Raw genomic sequence first — 12,560 nt, 5'->3', positions numbered from 1 at the left:
ACTTCTGGTTCACGGGGACTTTAAAATTAGCCTTTTTGTTGTTGTTATAAAAACAAACAAACCGCGCAGCCGAGATGAGGAAAAAGTAACGCAAAAGTAATTCATTACTTTCCATAAAAAGAAACTAAGTAACACAAATGGTTACTTTTTTAGGGAGTAACGCAAAAGTAACTTTCCCCAACACTGTAAAAGGGTACAAAATTCCAGAGGAATGTTGTGTACAGAGTTATATCAGGACAATCATCCCCAACCTCAAATAAGAGGATTCTAAATAAACTAGATAAGAGAACATGGAAGTTGAAAGAAAATATTCAGTGGTTGAAAATTGCTAAAACAACTATTACTATTTATACAAATGCAAATCTGAACAAAGTATAAAGAATACAAAATTCTTACTGGCTCCGGGAGAGAGTGAGACGGAGAAACTTGTATCACCTCGTACAAGATTTAAAACCTTTTAAAAAGACATGTCAAGTAGTAGAAAATGTGTATGATTCAGTATCTAAAGGCTGGAATACACTGCTCGACTTTAAAACGCTAGTCATTTTACACTTGCCGACTTTGTAAATAGTTACAGAGGAAAAACTGGGCATCATACGCTAAACGACATGTAGGATCACACACTATCAGACTTTCAAGACATTACGAACAACACACACTCGCGCAGAAACGCGTCTTGTTGCTAGGCGACACGTGACAAATGACAATATCTGTTCTAAAATTGGCTCAGGCCCTTTTTACGCTAGTGCTTTTTCGTTTTGAAATGACGTTTTAAAATGAAAAGATCCTTGTCTATACTTCAGTTTCAGAAACAATCTCCGTCTACACTACTCGACCGAAAACGCATGTCACGTGATCTTTAATGCACACTGGGCATGCGCATACTAGAGTTGTCAAAAGTACCGACTTCGGTACCAATCGGTACTGAAATTTAAAAAATGTGACGCTTTGAGCGCTGTTGAGCGGATTCGTAAACACCCCTGATTGGCCGTTGTGTTGACGCGCTCATCGGATATGCCTGTGATTGGCTACAATGATCAACGCATGGGAGCGTTTGAAAGCACACGGAAGTGTTTGAATTTGAAAGCGTTTTGAAAGTGGGAGCGCGAGCGATTGAAAGCAGGTGTCTAACAGTGGACCGATTCATGATAGACGCCTGCTTTGAAACGCTCCCGTGTGTATCTGTGTAAGCGCTTAGTGAAGAGATTTATTGATGACTATTTACAACGTTTTTACAGCGTTGATCATTGAAGCCAATCACAGACATATCCGATGAGCCGTGAAAACCACAGCCAATCAGAGATGTTTACGAATCCACTCAACAGCGCTCAAAGCGTCACATTTTTTAAATTTCAGTACCGACTAGGTACCGAAGTCGGTACTTTTGACAACTCTAGCGCGTACAAGTGTAAACAGTTGCGTCTTGCACATCTAGGCAGCTGCGATATTATGAAATGCAGAGTTTAACTGCACAATGGCTACTAAAAAGGACCACAAAGTCAGCAAAGCATGCAATTCCATCTCCATGTTATTGTTTACACGGTCATCGAGGCTGATACGTTACAGAGCCGCTGAGAGAGACGACTCTGGGCTGCGTTTCCACAAAGTATTGAAAGTTGATCATATAGCCACCAACGGTCTCTCTCTGCGATCAATTTAGGCTTGTGATGCTTTTGGGAAACGATCTGTTATTGTTGTGTTCTGGTAGCAGAATGTGGGCCTTCATCAGTCACGCCTTCATTGTCAAAAATCTCGATGAAGGCGATGAAGCATGTCGACAGGCGTAACTGTAGTAAAAAATTATTTGTTTCAAAACGAAAACGCACTAGTGTGAACAGGGTCTCAAAATATCAAACATGTTTGATATCTTCCGACTGGATGGAATCAATTTAAAGCAAGTCTTTCACCATCATACACTACACGATTTTCTGTAAGATCTGTCAACTCAAATCTGCAACTGGCTCTGACTTTTGCCAACTAGCGTCAGGTTCTCCAGACTGTAAATCAGGGAAAAGTCGTGTAGTGTATTCCAGCCTTTAGTTGATATTACTCTTGTCGTGCTTTTATTTCTGAGAGGCGCACAGAGATGGCGATGTGGCTATTTGATTTGCGATCATGCTGCTCTCATTTCATTAGTGTACAATCATTTGTGTTTCATATTGTAGATTTTAAAACATTGAAATAGACATATGAAATAGTAGTAGTATACCTTACTCCTGGCAGGCTCTTATTTCTGAGAGACACACCGAAACGGCAATGCAGCTATTTGCGATCATTATGCTGAAAATTCAGCTTTTCCGTCACAGAAATAAATGACATTTTAAAATATATTAAAATAAAAAGCAGTTGTTTATTTATTAATTTTTACATCAACATGAGTGTTACTGTCCATCAGATGAATTAAAGACCCAGTGAAATCAATATCAATAAACCATCTATTGGGTATTTTTAAATTAAAATTTTTTAAAGCCCTTCTACGTTTGGTCCCAACTTCCTGTTTTAACAGTTGTTGAACTGTTTTATGGAACAAAAAGTGCAATGCTCTGGTTCTGTCACACACCTATCAGTCCTGTGGACCTAAGCTTTATGGTTAATTTGCTTTGGATGGAAGTAAATATCAAATATTAAAGGTCAAAAAAAGGATCTATGACTTTTAAAGGCCAAGTTTTCTTATTTTCAAACTTTGACTTGAAGACTCATTTAGTGTTTGCTCACTTGAAAACTCAAGTTGTTTTTCAAAAACTAAATTCACAGATCTGATTAGTTATGTTCTTGTTACAGCACTGTATTCCCCTCTTTTTTTTTTTTTTTTTTTTTTTTGTCTAGTAACACTTAGAAATCAGGTAGTGAAATAGACTATTCAAGTGGATAAATAAAGATCTTGTGGTGTTTCTTTGATTTGGACGAGACGTTCAGTGATGTGATCCTTGAACACATCTGAAACTCCTCAGTTTGAAAAACCTTCTCTGCTCCCTCATACGAGGAACTGCGCACCATTTTGTGGATTCACAGGCGATTGCACAACCTGGGCCACAGGAAATGGGTGGAAAAAAAGAGGGAATGACATTTTCTTTGTTTTGCTTTGCTCTTTTAGAAATTTTAGCAACTGTTTGAGGTTTGTTTTACGGAATTGATACCGCAGTGTCACTAGCATTATATGTATGAAGTGAGTAGACAATATGAACATTAAACATGCTGATGAATCTACTGATGTTTGTTTTCTTGTTTATGACTGAAACACCAGCTCATTTTTATTCTTGATGAAGCTTTTCCTCTTTTTTTTTTTTTTCCCCCCCCCCCTCTTTCTGTCTCTCAGATGGGAATGATGGCTGCTCCGGGCCCCTACGGCGGTTCGTACGGTCAGTGTGGAGGACAGTCCCTTGGGCCTCAGCTCCAAAACAAAGCGGGTCAACCCAACAGCATTAACCAGTTCAACATGGACAAGAAACCTCAGCATGGGCAGAATATGGGTGGCATGGTGAGAGACCTATATAGAAAATATCATAGTGAACCACATCCACGCATTCACTTAGCCTCTCTGACTGAAAGGATGACCAGCCATCCGTTTGTCCGTCCGTCCATCCATGCCACACTCCCCATCATTTTTTTTAAAAGATATTATGTTTATTCAGCAAGGATGCATTAAATTGATCGAAAATGTCAGTAGAAACATTTATAATGCCACAAAACATAAATGCTGTACTTTCGATTTATCAAAGAATCCTGAAAACACTATCATAGTTTCTTCAAAACTATTAAGCAGCACAACTGTTTTCAACATTGATAATGAGAAGAACTGTTTATTGAACGGCGAATCAGCATATATCTGGATGGTCATGTGACACTAAAGAAAAATTCAGCTTTGCCTTGACAGGAATAAATTACAATGTAAAATACATTCAAATAGAAAACTGTTGTTTTAAATTGTAATAATATATCACATTATAACTCCACTGAATTGTTGACTAAATAAATGCAGCCTTGATTATGACTATAAAAAACTTTACCGACCCCAAACTTGAACGGTATATGCTGCCATCATTGCTAACGGACACTCCAGTCTTCCCTGGTCCTTAAATATGTAAATCACTTTGAGCTGCAGGAACATGAAATCCTGACCCTTGGAAACCCTTCTGTTTCTAGCAGAGCTCAGGTGTGGTGGGTGGCGTCTCGGGCCCGGTTGGGGCAGTAGCGCCCCCTGCGGCGGACCCGGAGAAGCGTAAACTCATTCAGCAGCAGTTGGTGCTGTTACTGCATGCTCACAAGTGCCATCGCAGAGAGCAGGCCAACGGAGAGGTCCGCCAGTGCAACCTGCCCCACTGCAGAACCATGAAGAACGTCCTTAATCACATGACCCACTGTCAGGCCGGCAAATCCTGCCAGGGTGAGTGGAGCTAATCTTTCATTCCTATTTTATCTTCCCCGCACATAAAAAAAGATAGCACCTTACTTGCGTGCTTGTGTTCCCCGACAGTGGCTCACTGCGCGTCCTCCAGGCAGATCATCTCTCACTGGAAGAACTGCACGCGGCATGACTGTCCCGTCTGCCTGCCGCTCAAGAGCGCCGGAGACAAAAGAAACCAGCAATGTGAGCTAATATGCACAAATGCTACTCATCCTCAAGTTGTTCAAAATCTGTATAACTTTCTTTCTTTTGTGGAACACAAAGAATATATTTGGATGAATGTTTCAAGTCAATGGGGTCCAAAACAACACTGGATTCCATTGGTTTAATACTTTGTTTAAAATATCTACTATTACTCAACATATTCTAGTATTTGAAAGGATTGTTCAATCACTCATCCTTCATCTCTGTCTATCTTTCTCTAGCTCTGCTGGGAGGTGCTGGGATGGGCATGGGTGGTCCATTAGGTGGGTCATTACCTGGCGGCCAGCCTTCAGCCCCAAACTTAAACCCACCCAGTCAGATTGACCCAAGCTCCATCGAAAGGGCGTATGCCGCTCTTGGACTCACCTACCAGGGCAACCAGGCATCCAGTCAGAATCAGCAGACCTCGGTACCTTCTCAACCCGGCATGAGGACACTCAACAACATAGGTAAGAGTTTCCGTAACCTTTTGTTTTTGGGCTCGTCCATATACCCACGACAGGAAGTAAGTGCGCAAGACCATCCCTAGTCTGAAACATGCTGAAGTGCAGTACTCTTAACACATACTGAATCCACACTATCTCTAATACCGCTTCAGAGCGGGCTTTGAGACTATGCGTATCATTCATCACATTCAGGAACTTGCATGCCCTGATTTCGCATTATGTGTAGGAAAACTTATCAGTGTAAGGTAAATTAATTAAATGTCACACATAATTTGGTTGTGAAACATTATCCCCCGGTTTCACAGACCAGGCTTAAGCTAGTCCTAGACTAAAATGCGTGTTTGAGCTGTTTTAACTGAAAGCAACTTGTACTGGCATATCTTAAAATATGTCAGTGCCACTGTTTTGACTCGAGATGTAACACCAGTAATGTTTTTTTTTTTTTTCTAGTGTATGTTTATAAAAGCTACTTAAATATCCTAATTGAACTAAGGTCTAATCCTGGCTTAGGCACTGTCTGTGAAACCGGGCCAAAGTGTTGCACATTATATTGGTGCAGAGACTGCAGAGATTTGTATGTATTTTGTAAAACGTTTGAAAAATAAAATAAATAAACAAAGCACCACAGTCACACAGTGATTAAGTATGTCCCATTGAGTAAACAAAAATCTTAAAACGCAGACTTCACGCCCACTTGAACACTTTCGCCAAACTCCGGAAATTCGTCATGTAAATAGACGAGTGGTCAAGTGCAAAAACAATTACAAGCCCTGGACAAGCCCTGTGATTAAATGCTTCTCCACTAATGTGATTCGATGATCTTTTATACGTCTATATTGTTGTAGAACTAGAAATGTATATACTTAACTAATAGATCAGATTGATAAAATGCATCTGATTTAACCCAAAAAATGTCAGTAATTCAATACAACATACATGAAAAATAGAATGTTTTTGAAAAATAATATAATGAATAATAATAATTATTATTTTATTTTATATTAATTACAATACTAATATTTATCGCTGTCTTAATTTCTTCATTTTTAAACCATCAAAGCCCTTAAAGCTTCACTTTTGTCAATTGCTTCTCATAATGATGAGATGATTGGTGCATGCTGCGTTCCCAAATGCGTTAAAATGATTCAAACTCGGAGCAGATGCAGAGATTGTTTGCAGAGAGTTTTTGTGGAGCAGCATTTACTGTAAACCGAGCTGCTCTGAGCCGCTGCAAACTGCGGGAGATAATGAGCCGCTCATGCGTATAAACACTTTGAAACATGCAGCGCATATATTTATTTAATTCAATTGAAGCGTTTATTTTTAACTGCACTAAGCCATATCACGATTTTGTTTTTCTTTCGATTTTATGCTTACTGCAAAAAAAAAAAGATTTTCTTAGTCAGTATTTTTGTCTTGTTTTCCAGTATCTGATCATTCTTAAATCAAGATTCATTTACTCCAGATATTAATTCATGTTGTCTCGAGAGTAAAAAAAAAAATGCTTAAAACAAGAATAGTATTTGCCAATGGGTTAAAGGGATAGTTCACCCCAAAATTCTAAATTCTAAAATTCTATCATTTATTACTCACCCTCTTGTGGCTCCAAACCTGTAAGACCTCCGTTCATCTTCGGAACACAAATGAAGGTCTTTTTTATGAAATCTGAGAGATTGACACCCTACACAACTACCACTTTCAAGCCCCAGAAAAGTAGTAAAGACATCATAAAAGTAATCCATGTGACTCCAGTGGTGTAAGCTCAATTTTATGAAGTGACGCGAGTGCTTTATTTGCACAACCCCCCCCCCCCCCCCTTAATTTACCACTTTATTTACAGAATATTAATCTCCAGTGCGCATTCACGCAACATCTGCTCTCGCGTCAACAGAACGCGCATGTTTTGTGGTGCTCTCCGATTTCATTAAAACTATCTTAATTTGTGTTCCTAAGATGAACGAATGTCTTACAGGCTTGGAACGACATAAGGGGAATTAATGAGTAATTAATGACAGAATTTTTTAAATGAACTATCCCTTTAAAGGGCACCTATTATGCAAAATTCACTTTTACATGGTGTTTGACCATAAATGTGTGTTGGCAGTGTGTGAGCAAAACCACCCTAGAATGAGAAAAATCCACCCAGTGGTTTTTTTACAATCTCAATAATTCATAAGCACTGTCTCAGAACGCCCTGTTCTAAGATTGCTCTCACTGTGACGTAGAATTGCGCTAAGCCCCACCCACGTGGTTTGATTGACAATCTGGTTTTGGCATAGACCCCGCCCTCGGTGATCTGTCAACCATCCTCGATTGTTTCAACGACAGCCGGTAATGTCTCCTAAGAAACATAAGTGTTCTGTTGTGGGATGTAATAATGAACATAGTAGTTTTCACTTACTTCCGACATCAGAGCCACTGAAAACGCAGTGGATGGATTTTATTTACGAAGGAAAGGCGCCACTCAAAATTCCAAAATACGTTTATGTTTGCGCGAATCATTTTTTGACTGACTGTTTTGAGAACGAGGGTCAATTCAAAGCAGGTCTTGCTTCAAAGTTAATCCTCAAGTGTGGATCGTTGCCTACTGTTCGCGATCCAACGTCACCTCCAGAAGAAGTAAGTGTATTTAATGTTTTTTGAGCAAATAGTCATTTCAGTCGATGTCAGCCAATTCAATAACAAATGCGTCTAAAGTTGTTGTCGTCGTCGTCGTAGAATGTCTGTGTATATAATTTAAACCTTGTTTGTATAGTGTGTATCCACACGTGTATATATATATATTTTTTTAAAGATATTGTATTCAAAACTGTGTATGTTTACTTAGCAAACGTTATCACAGTATTTGTGTTTGTAGTTTCAAAAAATTGCGCGAACGTTATCACAGTGTGTGTGTGTGTGTGTGTTGCACATCCATAATTGCAAAGGGGACGCGATTAAAACTCTATAAGTACATAAATGTATCAAATAGCCATTCAGAGACGTCCTGCTCCATTCTCAATTGTGTTTCTTCTGCCGGAGTCTCTTCATCATCTGGGTCTGATTCCAGTTCAAACATGTACGGCTGAATGCCATACAAAACAGCGGGTCTCTCACTCTCAGCCATTCTGCTTCTACCAACTGTTTATTGCCATAGGTATGCAAGTTACGCCCTCATCCAAAGGCAGGGCGGGGATATGCAGCTCATTTATATTTAAGGTGGTATACACCAAAACAGCTCTTTTTAAAACAGGCCCCAAAAATGACATTTTCAAATGGTTATAATAAATTAACTGTGGGGTATTTTGTGCTGAAACTTCACAAATACATTCTGGGGACATCCAAGACCAATATTACATCTTGTAAAAAGGGGCATAATATGTGCCCTTTAAGAAAAAATAAATTTGTTTTCTCTTTGAATTAAGTTTATTTAGCATGTATTACCTATAATGCCTTATACTGTGTGCCCCAGCAGGTGGGAACTCAATGGGAGTGAACGGTGGAGTCGGGGGTCCGATGACGAACCAGCATCCGGGAATGCTGCCTGACGGCATGTTGCACAGGAACATGAGGTACTGAACATCACTGCGGTTCACTGGTTTAAATATGTTGGTCAATGAAAGCTTAATGTTGATGTTTGATGGTTTGTCTCTCTCTTGCAGTCTGATGAATGACACCTCTGGTGTTGGTAACATGAGTTCTGTAGCGACTGCCACGCCCCCCTCTGCAGGAATGAGGAAGAGCTGGCATGAAGACATCACACAGGACCTCCGGAATCACCTCGTACACAAACTGTGAGTGATACACACACGCACACTATCGACTGTCATTTTATGTACCCATAGTTAGAAATGGATGTAGAAAAGCTAGAGATATATTTTTTAATTTTAAAATTGTGACAAATTAATAAAAAATAAAGGGGTGTTAATGCTAAATTAATAACGATACGCTCAGGTCATGATACGGTACATATCTCGATACTGAGTTCATGATACGATACGTATCACGATATTTTGAAAAAAATGAAACAAATTCAAAGAAGATTTATTTAAAAAACATTAACAAATTTCAATAATTTCCTTGTTGTACATACAAGATCAGATTTCAAGGTTTAATAAAAACCTTCTGTATTCAAATTAACAGCTGAATAGGTCTGCGTCACTGAAAAAAAAAAAAAGTTAAATTTAACATGAACTTAGAATTAAGAATCCTAGGGGACCGTTCACATATCGCGTCTAAAAACGTGTGGAAGTTGCGGCCGCACCGCTTCTTTCCAAAGCGCTTGCGCTCCCGTGGCGTCGGTCGTTGCTATGCAACCATAAACTGCGCTCTCCAAGAGGAGTGGGAAGTTTCAGCAAAGGATAAATTGATTTCTAGCCCTTGCATTACCTTTTACTACTAGATATATTTATGGAGATAAGGTATAAAAACCACCCTGTAAAGCTATGATCAGCTGTTCGGCTGAGATTTTAATGTTTTGTTTCGGAAAGGCCATAGCTGATTGGTTGGTTCTTGTCACATGGCCTGCGGTGCGCTTGCGGCATTTTGAAAAGTTTAGAATTTTTCATCTCGATGCACCTGGAAAACGCACCGCATGCGTGTCGTGACCGCGTTGCTTCCATTATGAGCGCGCCTGCCGCCCGGCTACATTTGAAATGACTGACTTGCATGCGGAAAAGACGCAATATGTGAATGGCTCCTAAGACATCGCAAGCATCTTTTGCTTTTCTGTGAGCACAGCTGTTGCTGTGGCACTGCGGTGAAAGAAAGCCACGCCTTTTCTCACGCGACCAAGCCAGAGACTGATGCGAGAAACATTTAAACCTGCTTGCAAGATTCGATGTGTGCGTGAAACACTTACTGAACTAAAGAGCTGATTGAGACACACCCTTAATATGCGGTGACAGCCCGGCTTCTCTCACTGCCACCTCCATGTTGCAGAGTAGGTCACGTCGGACTCGGCAGCTAAACCAATAAGATTAGACTGCCATGTATCGGCATCACTCTACGATACATATCGTAACATTTTTGCATCGCGAAATATTGTACTGCGATATATCGTTATACACCTAATCTCAGAGTGTCTGTGCTGTTAGTTACTAGTAGCAATCATGCTTGACCTCTGTATTGAGCTGAATTAGTGGCAGATCACGTCCTGCACTCTCATTGGCTGTCAGCAAATTGTACTGCTACATAAAGTCTGCTAAAACAGTCCCTGTTGCTCATGTCATCAAAAACACCAACTGTCATTGAACATAAATGACTTCAGGTCGCTCCACCACCGCAACTGGCAGCCCATGCGACGTTTAAGAATCACACAGATTTTTTTATTATATAAAAATATTTTTTATTGTATATACGTTGCTGTTTTTTTATGTTTTTGAAAGAAGCCTCTTTTGTTCACCAAAGAGACATTTATTTGATCAAAATACAATCAAAACGGTAATATTGTGAAATATTATTACATTTTAAAATAATTCTCTCTCTATTTGAATATATTTTAAAATGCAGTTTATTTCTGTGACGTTAAAGCTGAATTTTCAGCATCATTGCTCCAGTCTTCAGTGTCACATGATCCTTCAGAAATCATACTAATATGCTGATTTCCTGCTCAAAATCCTTATCTACTAATCACACACAACTGGAAAGTCACACATAAGGTGCTGTTTAATTCTATGAGCTCGCTCTCAGTCACATGTGTCGTTTTTGTGTGTGAGTAGTGTGCAGGCTATCTTCCCCACTCCGGACCCTGCAGCACTGAAGGATCGTCGTATGGAGAATCTTGTAGCTTACGCACGCAAAGTGGAGGGTGACATGTACGAATCTGCCAACAGCAGGGTAAGAAAACGCTTGCACAGTCTCATGTCTGTGGATTATATTTGGCGAATATCTGAGTGAATTGACAGGATCACTTGTTTCTTCACTTTTTACCCATGACACAGCTGTCACAGTCTAGTGCTGGACAGAACACTGGAAAAACCATCCTAACCAGGCACAAATACGTCCACAAATTTTTCTGTCTTCACTAAAAGTGCATGAAAAAGACTTTGAACTGAATTGTTGTACATGTTTTAAACCGATTTGTAAGAATGATTGTCTTCATGAATGTTTATCTTTTCCAGGCGGAGTATTACCACTTGTTGGCGGAGAAGATTTATAAGATTCAGAAGGAGCTGGAGGAGAAGAGGAGAACCAGACTGCAGAAGCAGGGTATGATGCCAGCTCAGCCTGGCATGCCCAACAGTGCTCTACCTCAAGCACCAGCTGGCATGAATCAGGCACAGCTGCCCAGTACGTACACATACACACCTGCATACATCCGTGAACGGCTACCCGTCAAAATAAAAGCTCGATGCATGAAACGGAAGTTGAGAAATACTTATCTTCCATTTTGTGAGGTATATTCGGCTTCTCAATCAACAAAAAAAAGTAGCGCGGGACTTGATTTTGTCCATCAGGATTTGGATGGGTGCGGTTTGCTATTGGTCGATACCATGTGAGTGACAGGTTGTCCCGCCCTCGGGTCAGTAAACATATCATCAGCGAAGAAAACAAATGATACTGCAAGAGGGAGGGGAAGTTATTTTGATCAAAAGTTACAAGAGGTTTATTTATTTATTTATTTAAAATAATGTTAGGGCTGCACGATATATCGCATGAGATTGTCACGCGCATTCCGTCAGTAAAGCCGTTTCCCTGATTACCGCAAAATCGGCATCACCTGCTTTCAAATGGAGCGGCATTTAATAGACAGAACCGTAGATCACTGAAAAGCCACGCAATATCATGTTCATTATCGCAGATGAATCGCCTTCGCCAATACTGTGTAGCCCTATCACAATCAGATGCTGATGTTTGTTATTGATTGCGTCGAGTGGTTGTAATGGATGATCTGGTCTCTCCTAGATGGTCCTCATTCAGATCCGTCCTTAGTTCAAGCCACTGGACCCAATCAGATGGTCAACCGCATGCAGAATCCTGCTGGTATGGCACACTCACTAAATGGTCTGTAGTTGAAGAACAGTTTCTTGAACATCCTTAAATAAATCCATATTTTTGTGTTTGTCTTTTCTTGTAACTTTGATTCTCGCTCACCTTTGCAGGTATGAATCAGTTTGCCCAGGTGGGGATGCAGCAGCCAATGGGTCAAAGGGCAACGCCGCCCCTGCCGATGGGAGCAAACCTTAATCAGGTAAATTGACTTGTGACCTGAAGGGGGATGACTTATTCAACTTAAAATGATTTAAGTTTTATTTTGTTGTCTTTATTGTGTATTTTTTAGATGAGTATGCAGGGAACACCTCGAATGGCTCAACCCAATGTACCCCAGTTACAAAATCAGTACATGCAGAACCAGTTTCCAGGGACGGGTGCTGGACTGGGCCAGGGTGTGGTTGGCCTGAACCAACCTGCAGGGCAGGGAGCCATACCACAGGTCTGCTATTAAAGCACATTCATACCATATTAGTCAGTACATTTTGATGTATCTAATGTATCTAATACGATTCGTCTTTTGGTGGTTATAA

The 12,560-nt window shown here is 40.1% G+C and overlaps 1 protein-coding gene across 14 annotated transcripts in view; it reads left to right on the top strand.

Annotated features, from left to right (window-relative positions):
- ep300b (E1A binding protein p300 b) overlaps window positions 1–12,560 on the top strand; it is a 47,942-nt gene that overhangs the window by 5,514 nt on the left and 29,868 nt on the right. For 4 of the 14 annotated variants that reach the window (XM_048199158.1, XM_048199148.1, XM_048199140.1 and 1 more), the window contains exons 3-13: window positions 3,317–3,478; window positions 4,144–4,384; window positions 4,475–4,588; window positions 4,831–5,058; window positions 8,507–8,606; window positions 8,697–8,828; window positions 10,755–10,872; window positions 11,157–11,325; window positions 11,941–12,039; window positions 12,138–12,226; window positions 12,317–12,469. In XM_048199158.1, the coding sequence (XP_048055115.1) occupies window positions 3,317–3,478; window positions 4,144–4,384; window positions 4,475–4,588; window positions 4,831–5,058; window positions 8,507–8,606; window positions 8,697–8,828; window positions 10,755–10,872; window positions 11,157–11,325; window positions 11,941–12,039; window positions 12,138–12,226; window positions 12,317–12,469 (1,605 nt within the window). The remainder of the gene's footprint in view (window positions 1–3,316; window positions 3,479–4,143; window positions 4,385–4,474; window positions 4,589–4,830; window positions 5,059–8,506; window positions 8,607–8,696; window positions 8,829–10,754; window positions 10,873–11,156; window positions 11,326–11,940; window positions 12,040–12,137; window positions 12,227–12,316; window positions 12,470–12,560) is intronic. The other 10 variants (XM_048199187.1, XM_048199121.1, XM_048199174.1 and 7 more) reach the window with 7 other exon arrangements.

This window comes from Megalobrama amblycephala, linkage group LG1, assembly GCF_018812025.1.
Source record: "Megalobrama amblycephala isolate DHTTF-2021 linkage group LG1, ASM1881202v1, whole genome shotgun sequence".
NCBI classification, from domain to species: Eukaryota; Metazoa; Chordata; class Actinopteri; order Cypriniformes; family Xenocyprididae; genus Megalobrama; species Megalobrama amblycephala.
The sequence above is the reverse complement of the archived record's forward strand: the minus strand, read 5'-3'. Positions and strand labels throughout refer to the sequence as shown.